The sequence below is a fragment of the Ips typographus genome, linkage group LG2, assembly GCF_016097725.1.
Source record: "Ips typographus isolate SLU linkage group LG2, UJ_Ityp_2.0, whole genome shotgun sequence".
Taxonomy (NCBI): Eukaryota; Metazoa; Arthropoda; class Insecta; order Coleoptera; family Curculionidae; genus Ips; species Ips typographus.
Genome location: NC_138423.1, coordinates 1,198,183 through 1,222,963, shown reverse-complemented (window position 1 = coordinate 1,222,963; position 24,781 = coordinate 1,198,183). Strand labels below are relative to the sequence as shown.

The window sequence follows — 24,781 nt, the reverse complement described above, 5'->3', positions numbered from 1 at the left end:
ATTATAACAAAAGTTTTTTATTAAATAATTTACATATTTTTAAACTAAAACTAGCTTCCTTTAGAATATTTTTTCCAAAATTTTTTCACGTCGTCGTGCGCGTTTTTGTGTATCACCAAAGTGCGTTTCTCCTTGTTGCACCAAATCAACACACCATTCGACTGGGCGTATTCTTTTAAAACATTGAAATCAGCCTATTAAAATTATAAGGTTATAATATCAAGTTGTAGTTATTAATGCAACATCCAACCTGAGATAAAAATTGACTGTACAGTACGCCTTCATGATAAGTCAACCTATTCCTTTCCAGTTCCCATAGTTTGATTTGATCCACTACAGTAGGAGGCAGAGGCTGTTTAGCCTCGGCAGTCAGCATTTGCTGATGAGCGTGCTGCTTGAGGTAGCCTATTATTTGGTCGGCAGTGATGCCACCGCGAAGGGCTTGTCTTATCGAATCGCGGGTTATTACGCCTACTACTAAATTAGGAAACCTACAAAACATAATTATTTTGTCAGTTTGTCAAATTTAGTATTTTTAAATTATTAATTTGTAATATTTGTTTCTACGAGCGTGGGTAAATGATAACATTTCCACATTAGGGTAGGACCACAGGTAAATTATGGTAATTTATGTATCGTATACTATAAACTTACAAAATGCAAATTATTGTTCATTTATTATTCATATTAGTAACAAGTAGATTAGAGGTAATAATAATAAAGCCGTTTATTTCCAACAGGCCGAGGCCCACTTACAGGAAATTGAAAGATACTGTACGTAACCAAGAGAAAATTAAAAAAAAAACTAAAAACTAAGAATAGACGAAGAAGAAAGGAGTTCACAATACAATCACAAAAAGGTGCAAAAGGATGTGCTAGTAGACAATAGGAGTTAGGGGGGAAAGCCAAAGCAAACTATAAATTTGGTACTAGGTAAAAGTTATAGTTTGGTACTAGATAAGCTTCCTTTTATACAGGGTGGTCCAGTTTTAAATGTCAATAATTCACCAATCCATAGCCAATTAAAAAATAAGTTGACATTCATTATGTCATTTTCCTGAAAAGTGCTTCCTAAGGAAAATACAGTCCTTCAAATTTCTGTTTAAAAAATCGTTTTTTTTGGAGCAATATTGATCAAATTTGGAACAAGCACTTTATTACACGTTATTACGGTCAAAGACCCAAAACTAACCCAACCCAACTTAAAAATTGTCTTGGAAACGGAAAATTCACTTAAGAAGTTTAAAAAATATTATTGTAGCCAGTTTTCATAGTTTCCAGACAAACTAAAAAACTTTAGTTTTTAAAATTCAATTAAAAAAGATAAATATTTCAGAAGCTTCAAAATTGTGTTTGTAACCAGTTTTCATGCAAATCGAGAGACTTTAATACTAAAAATTGACTTGTAGACATAAAAACTACTTTTTCAAGAATTTGTTACTACAAATTCATACATTTAAACCTTAAAAATTGACTTGAACCCCAAAATGTGACTGAACTAATGAAAAGTGACGTCAGAAGCTTAAAATCTGCATTTGAAGTAAGTTTTCATAATTTGAAGACAAATTTCCAATATTTTAGTCTTGAAAATAGTCTTAGATGCAGGGCATTGACATTAGATTCATTAAAATTGTCTTGAAAACGAACTTTTCGTGCTTTTTACTTTGCTTTTCATTTTCTTCGAATTCTGGACTATTTTTAGTGCCTCAAAACTGCTTTCAGCTTGGAAAATCGAGTTTCAAGACTATCTTTACCAAGTTATTGACATAGCAAACTTAAAATTCATCGACTTAAAATGGGATTCCAAGCTTTGTCACTATTATCGACTTCTAGACACCTCAGTGCTAAAAATTCGGGTATTTCTTAATAAACTAGACTGTTTTTAGTGTTTTAAGGCTGTCTTCAGTGCCTCAAATCGAGTATCAAGACTATCTTTACAAAGTTTTTAACTTATCAGGCCTAAAAGCCAGTTTGTTCACTGACCATAGTCTTGAAAATGTTATTTCAAGCTTCTTCACTATTAAATTGACTTCTACACTCATAGGTGCAATAAATTGTAGCACCTCTAAGAAATTCAGACTGTTTTTAGTGCTTTTTAAGGCTGAAAAATCGAGTTTAAGACTATTTCCAAAAGTCAAGTTTCTTCAGTAATAAAAGTAAAAAATTTTGGTACCAAATGCTACAATAATAGTCTTGAGAACTAATTTTTAGAAATAAAATAGTCCGAAAATTGAATTTACTTCTTGACTTGTTGAAAGTTGAAGAAAATTGAGTTGTCTTGAAAATATACTTTTGGACTCTCTTTAGTCCTAGTAAGGTCCGTTCTAGCATTAAAAGTCAACTTTTATACTATTTTTAGTAGTAAAAAATGAGTTTCATGCACAATACAATCTTTGTCTTGATTTCCGGACTTTTTTTAGTTCTTGAATGCCAGTTTCAGACACTCAACCAGGATGGCAGTCTGAGAAAGCGAATCATAAGACCATTCCTAATAGTAAAAAGCAAGTTTTTAGACTATTCAGTACAAATTTGGACTTTCACAAGTCTTGGATGTTCAGTTTTAAAATATAAAACTATTTTTTAAATTGAAATTTGGAGGACTGTATCTTCCTTAGGAAACGTTTTTCAGAAAAATGAAATAATGCAAGTCAACTTATTTTTTGATTGGCTATCAAATGGTGAATTATTGACACTTAAAACAGGACCACCCTGTATATTTTTCATCTTTTGTATAATTTTTAACATTCAACATGTTCTTCTAGCCCCTGATGATGAGCTGCTTCTGCGCTCGAAACATGTTGGGCATTTTTTAGAAAACTACTACTAATCTAAAAAAATATTAATTTTCGCCACGGAGTATGTATCTATCAAAACGCTACAAAAACAAGCAAGAAGTTGAACATTTTCAGCTTTTTGCGGCCTGTCATTTTCAAATTTTGCTACTACCAATAAGAAATCAGTGACGTGAGACGCAAAAAGAAGGTTATGAAAAAGCGCATGTCTTCTTTATACAACACATACAGTGTATGTCCAGGATAAGGAGGGTCATTATAGTGATCTTAAAAAGGGTTAGAGATATAGATTGGGTTAAATGGGAAAAAGTTGCGAAATCATGGCATCATAGAAAAAATGATGTTCCTATCACGTGCGGAAAGTGCCTTCACCGCACTGATGACTAATGCCACTTTCCGCACTGCAAAAAAGTACACTTTTTTAATGATCTTTAGTGCAAACAGTTCCCCTCAAACACAAATACAAGTCACAGTTAAATGGCGTTGCGGGCAGCCCAAACGAATTTTCACAATCGGTTAAAGAGCATACGTTAATGACGTCAAAATACCGTCTCGCTCAGTTTACCACTAATAGACAAGGAACGATAATTATTACGTCACTGCCGCTGGCCCTGGGAAAGACATTACTTTGACTTTAGGTTTTACTTTTTTGTGACGTTAATATATTGAAGCTAAACCAAAACTAACGACACTTCTCCAAAGCAACTTTCAAAATGACATTATCAGTTTCTTGCTTTCCGACGTTTGCGGTCCTTATTTTTTAATATCAGATTTTAAAAAACTTCTTTAGTTTCCAAATTTGTGGTCCAAAAGTGTGGTGGTTTTTAAACCACTCTATGGTTTAAATAAGTTTTACTCTATTTTTTTACCTTAAAAAAATATCCTATTGCGGATCTGAAATGTCCTGAAAAGATATTGATATCTTTTTATCACACAAATCACTCCTGGTATTTTTTTTTACAGGGATGTTAAAAAATAGATAGTTTGTAGGTAGTTAATTGTTGAGCGGTTTTTGTTTTCTGGAATTTAATCAATTTTGAATGATTGACTGGCGGTTTTTTGGAAGTCAAGAAAAGAAAGAAGATTAGAAATAATAAGCATCGAATTGATTTGAGTATTCCGCTGGAATTCGAGAGGTCTACACCGGGCGTGTTAATTAGGCTACTTCCCTTGAGGAGATCAAGCGAATTGGTCGAGGCGTGTGACATTAAATCCACAAATCTCACCAGGAAGAGCTATCATTATCTTTGGAAGACGTCCTGCTGCAGCAGGGGAAAAAGATTCTAAAAAGCCAGAAGTTTCCACGTTCTTCGAGACCGTCTCGGGTTTGAGATAAACCCTTTGGCATCACAGCAGATAAAGGATTATTCTATAGTGCGGTGAGAGAGGGCGTGACGTGCGGTGATATTAAAAGAACAGTAACAGACTGTAAGTAAAGTAATTTCTTTTTAGAATTAAGAATCTTTCGAATAGATAACAGTATTCTAGCAGTAATTTTTAGTTTTGTATTTTGTGAGAGAAGGTAATTATATAATAGGTTAGTTTAGGTTTATTCGTTGTCCTAATAACACAACGTTTTGGCATCCCTGTATGGTATTTCTTGTTTTGCTGAATTTAAATTCTAAATTCATTTGTTATTTTATTTTGTGGTTCGACACTAGGAGTGATTTTTTTTGTGAGGTAAAAATGTTCAAAACAAACGGGCCTTCTTGTACTGTTGGAGAGAACCGGGATGGCAGTCAGGAATCCGTTCAGGAAAGTGAGGTGGACATTATAATGCAAATTAATAAATCCAACCCATTTCTCTCCACGTCAGGACAAGGAAGGTCATCCAGTGTGAATCATAACAGTCCGTAAATAGTTTGTTATTTAGATGGTGGTTATTAATTTAAACTTAAATATAAGAAAAAAAAAACAGTTTTTCTTCTCCAATATTAAATAACAAAGTAAAAATAAAAAAAGTAAAGCTTCATACATTATTGATTCACTGAATTTATTCCAAGTTAGAGACTCGTGCTGTATATTATTTTTATCGCCAAATCACATTTGGTCGGCAACTTTTGCACACAACTGTATGTATAATATAAAAAAATTACTTACCTATACATAAGTTCAGTGAATAGAGCTATCAGTGCCACTTGTAAATTTGAGTCTGTATATGCATATACCCTGTAATTTGTTTCAACTATGATATATCCTTTAGGAGTGTCTTCCTCGAGAACTGGTGCACTCTTATTATGGCTATTTGTAATGTTTAAAGCTAATCTAGTAGGATAAAATCGGCCAGCTTTCCGCTGAAAAACGCCACATAAACTCCTTTTTAGTTACATGCACATTAACACAACTCACTTTTCTTTGGTAAACTAAACCAAACTCGCGTAAATGCTGTAGAAAAACGAGGAGGCCTGGACTCATACCTTCAGTGCTGTAGTCCTGCAAATAAAATCCTTAAAAAAAGGAAAGATTTATTAAAAATAATGAATGAGCGTACTTTTCCTAAAGTGCTGAAGCTTAACTGAAACAGAAAAGTTAAACACTCGACTAAATCCAACCCTCTTTGAACGACAGTGTCAAGGTATTGAAGCAAAAAATGCCACACTTGAGCATGCCGGTCTAGAAGTAAAAACTGAAAGCCTTGCCTCGTAATCACAGGACTTCCGTCTTCCTCATCCCTACAAAATATAAGAATGATTGTGATCAACAAATTTGTATGTACACAGTGGACTTATTTGCTTGTTTTTCTTAAAAACTCACAAAACCATTAAGCAATTTAAAAATTAAAAAGGCTTTTCCATAGTAATTTTTCAAGATGAATTATTAAAATGCCACAAACCAAAATTTGTTATGTAACTGACAAGTTTTTTTTTAGTTTTTTGAAACTTCATACAAAGATAAGTCAATTACCAACATATTTTGTCTCTAAATGACCTAAATCGGTCTCCAAACTTAATGTGGGGCAAAACAGAGTGTGTCTACTAACTAACTGATGTGACATATGAAATTGAGTCAAGTTAATTTTCCTTACATAGAAAGTTCTATAATAGACACGCACATATCAGATCATTCTGCCCAATATGTCACGTTCCAGATGTCAACTAAGGCTAGTAATACAAGGTATTATACTCGTATCTTTTCTGAACAAAACAAACAACAATTTGTAAACCTCCGAGTGAAAACTGGGTAATGGTTTTCAGTTACTTATTCCTGTCGAAATTTACAATTCTGTTTAATCAAGGTTTTCCTCTAAAATTGGTAACAAACAAAGGCAGAAATAAGCGTAAAACATTATACAAATCGGATGAATTAAATGAGTGCAAGAAAAAACTAGATTTGCTACTTTAGCTGTCAAGACATGATATAAGATTTAAACCTCAGTATATCACTGTTAAAAAAGAATATAACAACATTTTATTAAAATCAAGAGCAGATAGTTATAAAAAACAAATAGAATCTTCTGACAATAAAAATAAATGTATGTGGTCAATATGTAATGAGATATTGTGGAAAACTCGCTGTCGGCTTGATCAAATAAATTTAATGACAAATTCTTGTTGTTGGTCCAATGGTCCCTGATATATTGGAAAATATGCAGCACACAGAGTTTAGTTGTAGTATAATCGCCAACAGTGAATCGTTTTACTTCAAACCAATCACTGAAGAGGAACTGTGTGATTTTTCAGCAAAATTAAAAAACAAATTGTGGTATAGATGAGATTCCTGCAAGTATTAATAGAATTGATTGGATTATTCTGAGATCAAACGAGTTAGATACGAAAGTCTCACCAAGGAGAGCCATTTTCGTATTGATATTTTTGGAGGACGTCTAGCTGTAGCTGGAGGAACACTTGATCTGGGGCTGAAATTCCTTCAAAGAAGACTTTAAAGAATCCGAGGATTCCAGGTTCTTCGACCCCGCACCGGACTCAAGACAATTTCTTCGGCAACGCAGCAAATTGTCCTGTAGTGCGGAGATAGAGAACGTGCGGTGAGATTAAAAAGAACAGTACATAACTGACTGTAAGTAGAATAGTAATTGTTTTTGGAATTCAGAATGCTTTTGGACTCATACATAACGGTATTGTGCTAGTGCAATGTCAATTTTGTATTTTGCCCTAGAAGATAATTTTATAGAATAGGTTAGGTTAGGTTTATGCGTTGGCCTAATACAACGTTTTGGCATCGCTGTATTTCTTGTTTTTGTTGAATTTAAATTCTAAATTCATTTATTATTCTATTTTGCGGTTTGATACTAAGAGTGATTTCTTGTGAATTAAAAATGCCAAAAACAAACGGGCCTTCTTGTGCTGTTGGAGAGATAAAAATGAAATAGGAAATTACAGACCAATAAGCATCCTTCCAGCCTTTTCAAAGATTTTTGAATTATTGGTTTTATACACACAACTAACAGATTTTTGTATAATGTGCCACCTCTTCAGTGGTTGTCAACATGGCTACAGAAGATCAGTACAAACAGCAATTTTTCAGTTTACAAGTCATATTCTTGAACACATAGAAAACCATAAACTAGGAATAGGTATATTTTTAGACTTGTCTAAGATTGTGAATATAAAGAACTATTGTTAAAAAAATTATAACTCTATGGAGTTAGAAGTAAGGCACTAAGTTTGTTTGATTCTTACTTATCTCATAGGAAACAGCAGGTTAAACTATTTAAGGAAGGCAAGCCATACACATCAATTATAAAAAAAAATCAAAAGGGAATAGCCCAGGGAAGTATTCTGGGGCCACTACTCTTTGTAATTTACATGAATGATCTAAATTCTATAGCAAAAGAAAATGAAAAATTGTCAACTTTGTAGATGACACATATTTACTTGTAGGTCAGGAGAAAATCAGCACTTTAATTCAGTCTGGAAGAGATCTGTTTATTAGGACTTCTGAGTGGTTTAAAAAAAAAATAAATTAGCTTTAAATAAGGAAAAAACAAATGTAATCATTTTTTCAACAAAACAAGGTATATTTAATAAACCTAATGAAATACACCTTCTCACTGACAGGAGCCAACTACTAGCCAAGAACACAAAATTTGTGGGAGTGTAGATTGATGAATTTCTAGATTGGTCTGATCACATACATTTTCTGCTAAGTAGGTTAAACTCAATTTGCTATGGAATTCGAATCGTCTCCAGGTATTTCAACCTGGCAGCCCTTAGAATATTGTACTTTGCCAACTTTGAATCAATTAAGAAGTAAGTATATATTTATAATTCAAAAAATGGCAATTAGATTAATGTTCAAAATGAAATACAAAGATTCATGTAGATTCATCTTTAAAAAAAACATAATGACAGTTTATGCAATTTATATAAAAAAAGAACCAAAACGTATTTAACATCAATGTCAATCATACATACAACACAAGACAAAAAGATGTAAACTGTCCAAAACATAGATTAACTTAATTAATTAATGTGTATTAAGTGAAAGCAAAACTCAGAGTCGATCTCCACAAATATTTATTAATAAAGGTTGTTATCTGCCTAACATGTTTCGGGTGTATTCAGACACCCATCTTCAGAGGCTTAACTAGATCACTAGTCTGCTGACTGTCATTCTAAAAGGGGGGACAGCTGAACCCAGATGTACTAAGGTGGTTTTTTTATTCTGCACGGGGAAAAAAAACTTGATCAAAAAACCCAGTTCTGGTTCAGAGGTGACAGGTTGCTCCGTTTTTTATTCTCGAAGGGGAAAAAAACTTAATCAAATGTGTATTAGTCTATTTAACAACCTACCAGACACGCTGAAAACATTGACGGGCAAAAATTTCAAAAAAGAAGTAAAAAATTTACTAATTGAATTAGAATCCTACACCATAGATGATTATTTCTGTAGAGAAAGAACTGTTAAATAAATTTACTTATTCTGTGAAATCTGTATTTAGGGTCGAGCGGTCTGATTCAATTGGTAAGCAGTTTAATTTTAGAGATATCCGGAAAGAAACACCATCACAGACACTTTGACATACAGATGTGATTATTGTAAACAAGAACTGCCAAATTCTAGTAGAAATCTTAATTTACGAAATTTCAGTAACCACTCCAATGGAAATAAATGAATGAAAGAATGAACTCAAAAAGTATGGCCCATTTAGTTTGCAGTCTTATTAATTGACCTAGGTATGCGTTCGGTTACCTTTCAAACAAAATACTGCAAAAGTTGACAACTATGCCTGCAATGACGAGCTGTATTAGCGCCATCTCTTAGAGTTTACCTACAACTGACGCGACCAAAATACATTAGGAAGCCGGCTTCTTTTTCAGGTGCTACTTTAATTACATTGCACTGGCTGTCTGTACTTAGCATTTAGTCTATGACTGCCCACTCAAAAATATACAACTTTCATAGAACAAACTAGAAATTTTTTTTGATATTAAAAATAAAGCCAAAACAGCTTGTCCCAAAATAAAATCTAACCCTGTACAGTTTTAAGAATAAAATTCTAACCTTTTCATCAGTCCAGCATGTAGTAATATCCTAACAGCATCTGCGGATATGCCTTCTTGCTGTTGAGATCCTACCATATAGTGCAACACACACTCCCATCTTTCAGAGGAGTAGGAATCCAAAAAAGCAACGTCCCTAGCATTTTTATCATTTTCCAGTGCCGATGACATACTCCAAGGTTTGCCTCTGAATTTTGATTACTATTCATCTCATCTAGTCACCCAAATAATACAAAATCAATTAATTACCCTCCTAATAAAGCAATTTTAAGATTTCGTTTGAAAGTGGGGGAGAGCATCCAACCAATCAAGCCACCTGGAAGTGAATCTTCAATCCACACATTTAGTTCAGTGAGTACTTTGGTCACATAGTTATGATCTCTTAAATAAAAGATCAAGCGTTACACTTGGCATTTATAAAAATATCCGTAAAAAACATACTTTGAATAAGTTTGGCTGCCCCAAGAAGCCACTACAGCTTGGGGCACAGGCTGTTCTACAAATAGTATTCGTATCACATATTGTCTGGCTAGCTCTGGCAGTTCCCTGAAACAAATAATTTTTTTTCAAACGTCTTTTAAAGCCCGTTCTAATGACAGTTTTGTGAAGGTATAATGGCGGATTGCACCGACATATTTAAGGGCACCCTAGGCTAAGTCTAAGTTTTGACTGTGACTGATAGATAGATAGTTTTATTGGCACATTACTCTTTACAGTATTCGTACAAGTCACACATGTAGTTATGCAAGACTCCTGACTCAATTATTTAAGACGTTTATCCCTAAAATTAAGAAATTCTTCCACGCTGTACACGAATGAGTCAACTTCAGCGGCCAATGTGGTCCCAACAGACGTAGAATGGCTCAAAAGTAACAATTATGCAGACTAGAACAACACCATGAAGTAACAACAATGTAAAACCTAAGGAATTTTGTATTTATGATGAAAATACAGGATGGGACAGAATGGAAGGGCGTTTTTGAAATGAAAATATCACCGCTGTTTTTTAACTTAAAAGAAATTTAATCATTCAAAATGAAAGCTTAAAGGTTGCGATTTAACAATGAAAAAATTAAATTATGTTCTAAAAATAATGTCAGGCAGATGACGTCCGTTCTCTGCAAGACACTGTTGTAGTCGTTCCTCAAAGTTCCGCATAAGCCTCTCACACAAATCGATGATTATTCTCATCAGGTTTATCAACGTAGACCTTCGCCTTTAGGTATTCCCACAAAAAGAAATCAGCAGCTGTAAAGTCAGGGGAACGAAGGGGCCACAGCACATCACCGAAACGAGAGGTTAAGTGTGAAGTAGTAGTCCATGTTACTTGCAGTGGACGTGAAATCGTAAAAGTGGGGAAAAAACACTCAACTTTCTCCACAATATAGATTGTATTGTGGAAGTTGCGTGTTTTTCATCACTTTTTTGAGAGATTATGAAAATTCGACGCACAGTTTCCATTGTCGCTCGGGCTGTATGAGCTGTGGCACCGTCCTGTTGGAACCAAACATGTCTGGTGTTAGTTAATTCTTCTTCGTCGCAATTCAGGAATCAAGAAGTCTTCCAACATGAAAACATATCGCTCAGAGGTTGCAGTGGCAGTTGCCCCTCTTGCGTCTTCAAAGAAAAAAGGTCCAATAACTCCAAGACGGCTCATAGCGCACCAAACAGTCATCTTCTCACTATGAAGTGGACGTTCATGCAATTCACGAAGGTTTTCGGCCGTCCAATATCGGTAGTTCTGTTTGTTAACAAAACAAAACCGCACCAATGAAAACGAGCCTCATCGCATCGGTCATGATTATTATTGGTTCATTTTCATCAGTAAAAATCATTTAATTCCTGGACAACCATAAGCTTATAGGGATGAAAGAAAAGATCTTGGTGTAAAATTCTACGGTGTTCGACTACTCATTTGGAGTCCTGCAGCATGTTTTCAAACAGATCAATCTGGACTAGCAATTACTGCCTGTGTCACCCTTTCTACGGAAGGTGGTGTCCGTACACTTCGCGGACGACATTGAGGTTTTGGATTTATTGCCGATGCCGAAGTTCTAAAATTCTGAACTCATCTGTTAATTGTGTCACGTTTCCGAACTGAACCATGACGACTAAGATTGAAATGTTGTCGAAAACGCCCTGTTGCACAATAATAACAGATTCACCCGATTTTAGAAATTCCTCGACTGGGAACGCCCAACGCTCTCTTGTACATACAACCATTGTGACTAAAAAATGGCAACCTTAGGTGAATCGAAGGACGACAACGGCAACGCTCTACCCCCTCCCGTTCGCATGTTCTAAAAACGTCCGTCCATTCTGCCCCACCCTGTACATATGTGATTTGTGAGGTGAGATTAGACCAATGTCAAATATGGTTATTTTAAGCAAACAGCAAAATCTTTATTTTGAACAGTAGATTTGATTACCTACCTAGAAACTGGTAATAAAATTGGAAAAAGAAACAAATTGCCAAAGTTTACAGGAGAAAAGAAGTCTTGGCCGTATTCCTTTTCAAGCTCCATGGAGCGAGCAGAGCGTTTTTGACGTCACGATGACGCAATTTAGCAAAACCATAATTCAACCAATTATCAAACTACGTCATTGTGACGTCTAAAAAGCTCTGCTTGCTCCATGGAGCCTGAAAACGAATGCGGCCCTTGTTTATTTACCGTAATTTCTAACAAATACAAGGATATAGTAAAGGATAAGAAAACTGACAGAACTAGGCAAAAAGCTACTCACATCTTACTTGGAAACTCTAAAACGTCTTTTATTTCTTCCAAAATATGAAAGACTGCAAGTTTGGTCAATCTAAACCCTCTATAAAAATAAATGTTGTCTAACGTTGTGAAATAGTCGGCCCTCACATAGTGAGGTAATTTACCAAATGATCAACATTTAAATTACATTTTAATGTCACATGACTGTTTTTGACTGGTGTCAGTTGGCTTTGCCAGTGTTGCAAGCTCTAAAATGGCATAGTCAAAGACACATGATGTGTGTCTTGCAATTTCAGCTTTTACAACTGTCTAAAATAGTCTAAATTTAATTTACCAACTTTTTAAATTTTAAATCACATTTTAAAGGTATCCTGAGGCAGTTTAAATAATTTAAAGGCATTTTGATGTATTTCAAGGCAGTTTGAGATTATTACCCTAGAACCATATACTCTGGATGACTACCTGAATATGTATAAAATACCTAATTAACTTTACAACTTTCATTTAGATTAATAATATGATTTTAGCACTGTATATAGCCAATGTAACATTTTGTACAAACATTTTATAAATTTAAAAATTTGGTATGGTAGGTAGCCTGTTAAGGGCATATTGACAAAGTTTCTTTTTGTTATCTTTATGTAACAAATATGAAATATATTAATTACTTACTTACAAACAAAACCATATTTGTCAGACTCTTACCTGTATACTGCTAAACATATCGCTGGATGATTGTAAAGTCTCTCTAAAACATTCTTCGGTAAAGTCTTTAAATACTCATAGAGATTCTTGCACTCCAAATTGGTTTGAGTTATAACTGATGAGTTGTCTTGCTTAGAGCTTCCTATACCATTGTTGGCCATTTAAAATGGTCTTAAATTATTAATTTGGATATTTTTTGCTTTTTTCAGTACTGCTCATAGGTTAGAATAGTGGATGGGTTCTTTCATGCTAACTAAACCGAATGAGATAGTTTCAATTCAAAGCAGTAAAGTTCCTCAAACACTTTAGTAAGCTGAATTTAACTACTTACAAAAAATGTGCATTTTAGTTTCACTTTTTTGTTTAATTTATTAACCCACCAAAAATCAGAGTTTGGAAATGTGTTTTTTTTTTGTTATCTACTGTCATTAGTGTCAGTGTCATTTAGGGAACGAAATTGAAGTGTGTCCGTTATGGTGATTTCAAGTTTAGTCATGTGATCATTAGTGGTGAGAGCTAATAGGGGCCTTGTGACCAGCAATTATTTAATACCGGACTACCTGCCAAACGTTTTATGACGTTGGAATTTAATGCGGCAAAGCCAAATTGTGCAACTATTCTAGTTTTTAGACAAAAACGGTTGAATCTGATTGGGCAAAGTGCAAAAAACATTAAAATTTATTATGGATCGACTAGAATAGTAGCAACGTTGTCATACTATCACCTATCAGCTGACGTTAAGCCATTCAATTTGTGATTGGTCTATTTCCAAAGCTAAATTGTAAAAGAATAGAATAGAGGTATTTGTTGTTGTTTTTTCCAAATATCAAGCAGTCAAACACCAAGGATTTGTTGCGCAGTTTGCATTAGCCAAAAACTTTCATTTTTCATTGCCAATTTGTTGACAGAACTTGAATAGGTTGTATTTTGTGCTAACAAAGGATTATTTTTATGTCATCCAGCAGGTAAGCATTTAATACAGTTGTATTTGTCACCTTACAAAATGATAGTTCTTTGTGTTTATCTCTAAATTTACACCTTTTATACTACTACCCCTGTTTTCATGTTAGTTTGCACAATTCCATTGCTCAATATTGTACCATTATGAGTTTGAAACGACCTGTTAACCTTGGTAGGCCTAACATACTGAAGGAGAAATTCTATTCAAAATATAGCCACTTTTTTCACAGATATGGATAGTAATGGAGACTGTTCCAAACCGAAAAAGTCCAAGTCCTGCCAAGGCATTGACAAAAACAACCGCAACTGGGCTTTTTTACCAACAGTGGCAATTGAGCAAATATTTGACCATCTTGGTATGCAAGATCGCATAAATGCATCCACTGTTTGTCGACACTGGAGAAGGGTCCTTTTTCATCCCAAGTGAGTACAAAGTTGAACTGTGAAAGTCACAGTACACTCTCCCAACTGTAAACTTGAGTTGTATGGTGTAATAAAATAAATATTTGCATTATTAGACAACCTGGCAAACTTTCAATTTATAGTGATCTAATTAACAGTAAAGGGAATGAGATAGCAGAATTATGTTGTACTAATTGTTGTTGGTAAAAGAAAACTGGGTCAAGTAGATTAGGAAATGAAGGAGGCAGGATTTTTAATGTTCATATTATGTCTACAAAGGTTTTTTCACTTAAGTGGGTAATAAGTGCTATCATTTATGTATTTTAAGGGATTTTAATAGTGATCCAAGACTACCAGTAAATTTACAGATTGAAATTTGCTTGCCAAATGCCTTTTTCCATACAAAATACATTGAAATGACTTTAAAATACCTCACAATACTGCTATTTTTGCGCAAAATGCCTCATAGCGATAATGCCTTAAAACTGCCTAAAATTCCTCAGCGGCTGTTTCTCGAAAACTATAGGTACATAGTATGGCTACAACATTTTTTTTTATTAGTAAATATGGCCAAGAGAAAATGCTGAAAATAATTTTCACCTTTCTAAATCCACGGCTAGGGGGCGTTTCGATACCACTATGAAATCAATGAAAATTGTCTTCATTGTCAAGCTTGCAAAACTGTAAAAGCCAGTTGACACCTGTCAAAAACAGTCACGTGACTTTAAAATATAATTTAAACGTTGATCATTTGGTAAATTAAATTTAGACAGTTGTAAAAGCTAGAATTGTAAAATACACGTTATGTGACGTTAATAATATAATTTTCAGCTGTGACATCAAAAATGTAGTATAAACGTTGAAACATTTGGTAAATTATTATAATAATTTGTAATGAATATTGTTTCAACTCAATATGATGTAACAAAGATATCATAATAATTACATGTGCCTAGGCTGTTCTGTTCAATTTTCAGTCAATTTTGGTATATTGATACACTGTATTGTCTACTGCAATGTATTCCTTAAAATATCACAACATTTCCTGAAAAGAGGCTTTATTTTGCTCAAAATTTCAATGAAAATAGCACAAACCATTTTGAAATATACAGACAATGCCTTAAAATACTCTCAAATGCCTTAAAAATACCCCGAATTACCTTCAGTGTGTACACCAACATACCTCGGCGATTTACCCCTCGCATGGCTGCCATTAATTCCATTAAAGTCATTTTTGGTCAATATTTGTCAAAATAAAATACTGAATAAATGATTATGAACGATTTTTGTACCAAATAAGTAACAATCTTATAGCTTTCTTATGAAAAAGTAGCCTTTTCTAAAAAATTGCATTTTCAGCTTTTTGTCACTTTTCTCTATTATCTCTGACTATTATATACGGATACATATAGTAGTATAGTAGCGATAAATTAGTTTAGTGTTTCTAATGGCTCAAAATAGTGGAGGTTCTAAAGACATTGATAAAAGGAAAGTGAAAATTGCATTCAGTAGGGTCAACAAATCTTTCAAAAGCTGAAATAAATAAACTTATTCTGGGACCAGAAGAAAAAACTGCAGCAGATCTGATACGAGCACGTTCAGGTAAACAACGGCTTCGATATGCAGATAAGGTCCATATTAGTTTGCACATCCAAGACATAGAACAGGATAACAACTAGCCGATACAAGGGAATCTCAATAAGTTAAATAATACTCTTAAACAAAAATCCAAATGAGCAATTAAACTTCACACAAATGAGGAAGTTAATGGGAGTCCGGTCATAAGTAAGTACAACCAAGAAATGGTAAGAGCAGCTACCACTGTCATGTACAAAAAGTTGGCTTTAATCACCCTCCAAATAGGACAACTTGAGCAAGAAAAAATGTTATTTACTCACACATTGCAACTAAAAACTTTGAAAACAGTATATTTTTCAAATACACCACAATCACACACAGGAAAACAGTTAATCCCAAACAAAAAACATACGCTGCCGTAACACAAAATGTGGAAATAACAAAACCAAATAATGAACAGGAAAAGCAAACACCGAAAACTTTAAAAAAGCTGCAAACGGTTGTTAAAATTGATAACATTACCGACCCAAAAGAAGGATCGATTATAGATGGTGGTTTTAAGAATATCAAGTATTTGAAAAGCAGAATAGTTTTTGAAAGTCAACAAAAGAAACTGAAGAACACACTGGAGAAGAATAATATAAAACTGAAAGAAACTGAAGTTACCAATCCAATGTTTATGATAACGGGAATTCTAAAAGACTACTCAGAAACAGAATTTGTTGACGAGTTGATTAGAATGAATAACGAAATTCGAACGAATTCAGAAGAATTCAGATATCAATGTCATAGCTAAGAGACCATGTCGTAACCCCGCCAAAGAGAATTGGATTCTTCAAGCCCAACCATTTAATATGATGAAAGTTTACGTTCAAGAACATTTCAATCTCGCTATGTGTTTTGAATGTTGTGGCTTTGGACATGTGACAAAGTACTGTACGGAGAGCTTATGTTGTCATAAATGTGGAGCAAATAATCATACAGACAGGGACTGTCCTTCAATACAATTGAAGTGTACAAACTGTGTTAAAATGAAATACACAGCGCAGGAAAATCAACATCACATCAACTGTCCGGTATATCAGAGAAGACTGAAAATCTACCGATGTCAAATAAACTACTCACAAAATTTTTTATAACGAGTAACGTGAGTGGCAAATGTACTAGGCGCAAAGGATCTAAAAACAAGACACACTCTAAGGCGCGCACAAGCATAATACATCAGAATAACACTGGAAAAGTGAGGAACAATTGAAACAACTCGAAATCGACAACTTTAAGTTCAAATCATGGTTCTGTCGTGAAGAAAGACAACATGGGGGAGCTGCGATCTACCAAAAAGTTATCATTATTCAACAGCTTACCACAAATACGTCACTTGATTGATTTAGAGCCATACAGTTTAGTAGACTTTGACAGCAACTTATAGAAGATAAGAAGTGCATGCTTTTTGTCTCATTTATGGCAAATAATATGTTTTTGAGATGAGAAAAATTACCCAAATCTGAAGATATTATTATTTAAACAATTTGTAATTTACCAGTAATTTAGTGACAATTATTATCAAAATAAAATGTCTTGTTACAAAACTGTGATTTTTGCAAATTTTAGGCAAATTTTGACGGTTTTGACATTAGGGACAGATATCACATTTGCGGGATTTAGTTAGGCAGTAATGTGGCCAAGACATTTTGTACGGAATATTGCAAGAAAACGTTTCTAAACTCTGACTTTTGCAACTTTTGAGCACATTGACAGTCAGGGAAAAAATGGCTTGTCAAACCCACTTGGAGTGAGAAATTGACAGTTTTAAGCACATTTTTGAAATCCTCATTAAATTTCCTATCCAATAACATGAAAGTACACTACAAAATTTGGTACAGTCAGGGAGAAAAGCGATGTCAAAGTTTGAATTGCCAGAAACACATTTTGACACTATAGTCAGGAACAAAATTGCCTGTAAAACCCCCTTGGAGTGAGAAAATGACTGTTTAAGTACATTTTTGGAATAACAAAGAAAAAGCAGTACAAAATTTGGTACAGTCAGGGACAAAATCGCCTGTAAAACCCACTTCTTCTTCTTCTTCTATTGTCCTATCCGATTACGGACGTTGGCTATCATCTTATTGGCTGCGCATCGGAACAGTTCAGTAGATGTTGCTCCAAACCATTTTCGAAGGTTAGCCAGCCATGAAATTCTTGGATATATTAGATATAACCAAATCCTAATAGTCTTATCAGATCGAATGAATTGCAGCGCCATGGTTTCTAAAGGTAGAATCATATAGGTATTTGGTACAAATGTTCTACAGGGATGACAAAAAAGGTTCATGTCATTAAATTGGTGTTAGATGCTACAGGGCGTTCAATTTTTTCAAATCTATTTTGATTAGGTAATTAAACTTCCTGTGTATTATTCTTTTTTCTTATATTTCTTACGAAACAGTTTAACTTTTATGAAGTACCTAACTACGTTATATACCTAAGTTTGATTATATTATTTTTTAACTTATATTCATTTTTAAGTAATTCCATATAATATGTTCTATTTTTGTAGCCTACTTACAACAAAACCTAAACATACTCATTTGACATGTCAAAGTTTGGCAAACACCTGCGTATTAACTGCTAAACTAATAAACTTAGATTAGTTAAGATAGAAAAAAATTAAGGTAAGTAAAAATTCAAAAATATAAATAAATTGACTATAGCTTAACATTACCAAATAATAAATACAATAACAACAACAAAAACAAAATAAAACTTAAAACATCTGACATGATAAATTCAATGTTTATGATTACTGGTATACATAAAGGAGTTCTAACAGTGAATTTGTAGTAAGTAGTAGATTAAATAGTGATATAGATGATGAACTGGAGATAACTGATATTGCCAATCATGTAAAAGTAGTAGCAAAAAAGAATTGCCGTAACCCATCAAAAGAGAACTGGGTTTTGGAAGCTCCAGCAGATGGTTTTTTAAAAAACAAACCTTATGCTTTGATTTGTACAAGAACACCTCAATCTGACCTTTTGTATGAACTCCTGTGGTTTTGGGCACATGGCAAAGCATTGTAAAGATAAATCATGCTGTTATCGATGTGGAAAAGAGCTTTTCTTGAGAGGAATGTACTCAAGAAGTCTTAGACTGTATCAACTGTAAAAAAATGAAATTTTACCCGGAAGACAGGAATAGGAACCAAGTAAATTATGGTGGCAATTTTTTATGAACCAAGAACAAAATCAAGAGTGCAAAACAAGAGCAATTTGGAACTAAATGTACAGGCAAAAGGCAGTAATCAATCGAGACTTACACACCATCATCATATGACGAAGAAGAACCTAGTGACACGTGTAGTAAGAAGGTTATGACCGTCATTCACCAAAACATACAATCCATTGGAAACTCTATATGTAGATAAAATAAATGATATGATAAGCAGCAACCCTAACTGCAACGTTTTGTGTTTTACTGAACACTGGAAAACTAGTGACCAGCTGGATAAGTATGTGATTAGATGGGTTCAAACAAGTATCAAGCTTTTGCAGGTAAGAAGGTAAGCACGGTGGATCTGCATTGTATATCAGAAAAAAGTGTAATTGCAAGAAAAGTAATGTCCGCGAGCGGAATATTTGAGTGGGTAGCGATAGACGATAAGTTTGGACATTTACAGATGACTATGGTTTGTATATACCCATAAGCCACCTTTGGGAGACGTATCTCTCTTTTTAGATTAACTAGAGCTCACTTTCTTGACAATTTGTCAAAAATCAAAAATATCTTTAGTAACAACACTTTTTTTCAGCCAGGTATTAACATAGTATTTAACTGCTGCTTTTTTCCATAAAAGCCCTATAATTGAGCCTGACTTAAAACTTACAAAGATTCAATATGAAAAAAATTAAAAATAAACCAAAATACAACTTGACATATTGAAAAGCATAATTTCTTATTTTACTTTACAGATGGTGGCATACAATGAAATTTAAAATTAAACACGACAATATTGAAAGAGCTACATTTCTGTCATCAAATTTTGGTCCCATTGTGCAAGAAGCCATCATTCAACTAGACTCGTTGTCAAAAACGTGCGTTTTCGAATTCATTTATTTGTTAAGACTGCTGAACGCAAACAATCGTTTGATATCCCTCATTTTGGAACCATCCCATTGCCGATTTGAAGATTCATTTATGTCCATTACGAAAGGGTATGTAGGCTTGGAATTTTTGTGACTACCTTAACTATTCAGGTGGCTTTTCTAGGGATGAAACTGACATTGTGGAGATTTTTAGTTTTATTACGGCAATTTTGCCTAGACTGTTGAATTTCAGTTTGGGAGGTTTGGAAGATTTAGCTCAGTACAATGACTCTCTAATCAGGAAGCTAACACCTTCTAAAGTACAACTGTTGGGGCTTGCCTCGGTCAAAGATAACCTAGGTGCTTACGAGGAAAGTTTTTTTAAGCCTGAACTGATAGCTTCGTTTAAAAACCTTCAGGTTACTTAAATCATAATATTTGAGTTATCTAGAAGTAAATTGTTTCTTTTTTAGATTTTAAGTATAGACTACGATCAGCTCTCAGATGGTCTTCTTTACGATTTACGAGAACTTAAACAGTTGAATAGATTAGTGGTGCATTTGCACGCGGTGCCACTGAACCACCAGGGTACCACAAATGAAGCCTGGACTGATTTTAGGAGCGCCCATCCGGACTGCTTATTAAGACTGACTGTGATTCACGCATACTCAGCTATTAAGAATCTGCATTTGTATGTTCTCAAAGAGAAAATGCCACTCAGCCACATCAAAGTGTTTTTCTGTGAAAATGTAAGTGTTATTTTAAGAAAAATGTAGTCTTGACAGAGGGCTTGAAAAACAGATTAATCATTTATTCATCATGAAATTTTTTTTATCTGGTTTTTTTGTTAGTGTTATTTTATTATTAACTTCAAAAACTTGTTATTATTACCACAATTTGTGAGCATCAAAGTTTAATCTTTCATTCAATCCCTTACTATCTTTTTTGTTATTGTTTGTGTTATACAAGCATGTGTGATTTCACTTTTGGGGCTTATCCTGTAGCACCAGTTGACTATACTTCATTCTGTACAGGGTGGCCTAAAACCATTAAGAAATTTAAAAACCAAAAAGGCGTTGCCCGGGTGTTTTTTCAAGGTTCGATGCCGCATACAGAATTTTGCGTTCGTCTTGTTTTCTTAAAATAGTCAAATTTTGAATTTTTGACATTTTGGACAAGTCCCTGTAACTTCGTTATTAGGAGAGTTTGGTGAAATTGAAAAAATGTTATTTTTGCTAAAAGTGCAATTTGGCAATTTTTTATTTTGCTCCAAGAGGGTTCCAATGCACAGCAAAGGGCATATTTATACTAAAGGACCTTAAATTAAGTAAAATAAGTACCAAAAAAGCACTTTAAAATTTTTCATTTTTCAAAAAAATCAAAAGAATGGGGGAGTATTAGGGGTATTTTTTTACTACTTTTTGAAATTCAATATTTCGGTAACATGAAGTGCTAGAGAGGCCAGTTTTGACTCATTTTGTAGTATTTTTTATCCTCTTTCTAATGACCTAGAAGTGAAAGCTATAGGAGTTCAAATAAAAAAATTACAATCATTCAAAAATTGAAAAAATACCATTTTTGCAAAAAGTGCAATTTGGCAATTTTTTATTTTGCTCCAGGAGGGTTCCAATGCACAGCAAAGGGCATATTTATACCAAAGGACCTTAAATTAAGTAAAATAAGTACCAAAAAAGCACTTTAAAATTTTTCATTTTTCAAAAAAATCAAAAGAATGGGGGAGTATTAGGGGTATTTTTTTACTACTTTTTGAAATTCAATATTTCGGTAACATGAAGTGCTAGAGAGGCCAGTTTTGACTCATTTTGTAGTATTTTTTATCCTCTTTCTAATGACCTAGAAGTGAAAGCTATAGGAGTTCAAATAAAAAAATTACAATCATTCAAAAATTGAAAAAATACCATTTTTGCAAAAAGTGCAATTTGGCAATTTTTTATTTTGCTCCAGGAGGGTTCCAATGCACAGCAAAGGGCATATTTATACCAAAGGACCTTAAATTAAGTAAAATAAGTACCAAAAAAGCACTTTAAAATTTTTCATTTTTCAAAAAAATCAAAAGAATGGGGCAGTATTAGGGGTATTTTTTTACTACTTTTTGAAATTCAATATCTCGGTAACATGAAGAGCTAGAGAGGCCAGTTTTGGCTCATTTTGTAGTATTTTTTATCCTCTTTCTAATGACCTAGAAGTGAAAGCTCTAGGAGTTCAAATAAAAAAATTACAATCATTCAAAAATTGAAAAAATGTTATTTTTGCTAAAAGTGCAATTTGGCAATTTTTTATTTTGCTCCAAGAGGGTTCCAATGCACAGCAAAGGGCATATTTATACTAAAGGACCTTAAATTAAGTAAAATAAGTACCAAAAAAGCACTTTAAAATTTTTCATTTTTCAAAAAAATCAAAAGAATTGGGGAGTATTAGGGGTATTTTTTTACTACTTTTTGAAATTCAATATCTCGGTAACATGAAGAGCTAGAGAGGCCAGTTTTGGCTCATTTTGTAGTATTTTTTATCCTCTTTCTAATGACCTAGAAGTGAAAGCTCTAGGAGTTCAAATAAAAAAATTACAATCATTCAAAAATTGAAAAAATGTAATTTTTGTAAAAACTGCCATTTTGGCAATTTTTTATTTTGCTCCAGGAGGGTTCCAATGCACAGCAAAGGGCATATTTATACTAAAGGACCTTAAATTAAGTAAAATAAGTACCAAAAAAGCACTTTAAAATTTTTCATTTTTCAAAAAAATCAAAAGAATGGGGGAGTATTAGGGGTATTTTTTTACTACTTTTTGAAATTCAATATTTCGGTAACATGAAGTGCTAGAGAGGCCAGTTTTGACTCATTTTGTAGTATTTTTTATCCTCTTTCTAATGACCTAGAAGTGAAAGCTATAGGAGTTCAAATAAAAAAATTACAATCATTCAAAAATTGAAAAAATACCATTTTTGCAAAAAGTGCAATTTGGCAATTTTTTATTTTGCTCCAGGAGGGTTCCAATGCACAGCAAAGGGCATATTTATACCAAAGGACCTTAAATTAAGTAAAATAAGTACCAAAAAAGCACTTTAAAATTTTTCATTTTTCAAAAAAATCAAAAGAATGGGGGAGTATTAGGGGTATTTTTTTACTACTTTTTGAAATTCAATATCTCGGTAACATGAAGTGCTAGAGAGGCCAGTTTTGGCTCATTTTGTAGTATTTTTTATCCTCTTTCTAATGACCTAGAAGTGAAAGCTCTAGGAGTTCAAATAAAAAAATTACAATCATTCAAAAATTGAAAAAATGTTATTTTTGCTAAAAGTGCAATTTGGCAATTTTTTATTTTGCTCCAAGAGGGTTCCAATGCACAGCAAAGGGCATATTTATACCAAAGGACCTTAAATTAAGTAAAATAAGTACCAAAAAAGCACTTTAAAATTTTTCATTTTTCAAAAAAATCAAAAGAATGGGGGAGTATTAGGGGTATTTTTTTACTACTTTTTGAAATTCAATATCTCGGTAACATGAAGTGCTAGAGAGGCCAGTTTTGGCTCATTTTGTAGTATTTTTTATCCTCTTTCTAGTGACCTACTAGTGAAAGCTATAGGAGTTCAAATAAAAAAGTTATAATCATTCAAAAATTGAAAAAATGTCATTTTTGTGAAAAGTGCCATTTTGGCAATTTTTTAGTTTGCTCCAGGAGGCTTTCAATGCACAGCAAAGGGCATATTTATACTAAAGGACCTTAAATTATCTTCTTCTTCTGCTGCGTGTCCATTAATGGATGTTTGCTATCACATTTGTCCACTCTTCCCTAATACGCATTATAATTATATTATTGTACCGTCGTACTCCTTAATGACACACTTCTTGTTCAACACTGTATATTGTTTACAAACAATAAACTGACACTGACTTTTAACCTCGTTATCTGACAACTTCAACTTCACTACAACCATCAACTCAACAACTAACTACTAGGCCTGGTTCAGCTGCTTATATAGGCTTCCATGGTTTCTAGAAAGTTCCCAAATATTCATGAAATTGACTTTCTCTCTCACACTCATTAAGCTATAACATAAATCTCTCTCTATATAAGCAACGGAGGATTTTCTAGAACACAGACAAAAGAATGTAGAACGTAAACAAAGCAACGTAACATACAGGGGTAACAACAAATAACTAAAGAAATCCTAACTAATAATCAAAAGTTCGCTTCGCAACATTATATTATGCTTTAGTTTTTACATTGTCCTCAGTCCTCAGTCATCTCGGAAAGCAAGGATTTTTTCTAATCACGTCATCCTATTCTATGTTAAAATGTACCTTAATAATGTCTTAGTTTCAAACCTCTCTTTGGCTCTGTTAAAGAGTGTGTGACGCTCTTTTGTTGGGGCGCGAATGAAATACCCCTTTTGACACTAGTCTGATTTTAATTGCCTCGGGCGCCACCTGGTTTCAAATAACCGCGGAGCGTAAACCAGGAAAACGCTCCGTCTACCGGGGTAACCTTTAAGACAGTCGAAGAAGGTAAGCGGGCGCTAAGGTTTTGCAAGGCTGACAGGCCCAATGAAACACAAAAGTAAATTTACAAACTCACCGGGTCGTGTTTCCAAATAAAATAAACAGAAATTAACACTCTGAAACACTTAACCCAAAATTATGACTACGGACCTACGGTGGTTAACGAACAGTACCAATCGGAAAAAAACAAAAGTCGGAACCCTAACGGTATCTTAAGTCCTAAACAGAAACGAAAGCAAGTATAATTATGAGAGAGAGCGTGTAACTTTGTTTAAATGGTCAATTTCAACCTAAAGCGTGTAAGTCGGGACGCGGGTGACAAAGCAGTTAAACGTACCAATAAAAGCGGTCAAATAAAAGGTGTACACGTTAACGGTGTCTACGGCAGCTGTCCTGGCGGTTAAGAATAGGAGAAATCCGGGTGCTAGCTACGGTAAACTAATTACTGGGGAAAAATCCGCCGGGTCATTACGAGTCCACGACGGCTAGCTACGGTGTACTGATTACTGGGGAAAAATCCGCCGGGTCATTACGAGTCCACGACGGCTAGCTAC

At 33.9% G+C, this 24,781-nt stretch overlaps 2 protein-coding genes across 6 annotated transcripts in view; one reads left to right on the top strand and one right to left on the bottom strand.

Moving 5' to 3' along the window:
- Window position 1: 1 nt before the first annotated feature.
- On the bottom strand, window positions 2-13,111 carry mrn (general transcription factor IIH subunit 4 marionette). The gene is made up of 10 exons (XM_081973836.1): window positions 13,016-13,111; window positions 12,685-12,937; window positions 9,698-9,802; window positions 9,506-9,637; window positions 9,258-9,443; window positions 5,284-5,464; window positions 5,142-5,225; window positions 4,893-5,086; window positions 251-491; window positions 2-194 (listed from the first exon to the last, which is right to left on the bottom strand). Exons 2-10 carry the CDS (start codon window positions 12,843-12,845, stop codon window positions 51-53), a joined length of 1,428 nt encoding a protein of 475 aa, XP_081829962.1. The 5' UTR covers window positions 12,846-12,937; window positions 13,016-13,111; the 3' UTR covers window positions 2-50.
- A 304-nt stretch (window positions 13,112-13,415) lies between these two features.
- LOC145725190 (F-box only protein 33) overlaps window positions 13,416-24,781 on the top strand; it is a 38,737-nt gene continuing 27,371 nt past the window's right edge. For 3 of the 5 annotated variants that reach the window (XR_014177190.1, XM_081973831.1, XM_081973834.1), the window contains exons 1-5: window positions 13,657-13,816; window positions 13,860-14,067; window positions 19,593-19,835; window positions 19,891-20,125; window positions 20,180-20,455. Coding sequence is in view for 4 of the 5 variants with exons in the window: in XM_081973831.1 (XP_081829957.1) it covers window positions 13,789-13,816; window positions 13,860-14,067; window positions 19,593-19,835; window positions 19,891-20,125; window positions 20,180-20,455 (990 nt within the window). In the remaining variant the exon portion in view is untranslated. The other 2 variants (XM_081973833.1, XM_081973832.1) reach the window with 2 other exon arrangements.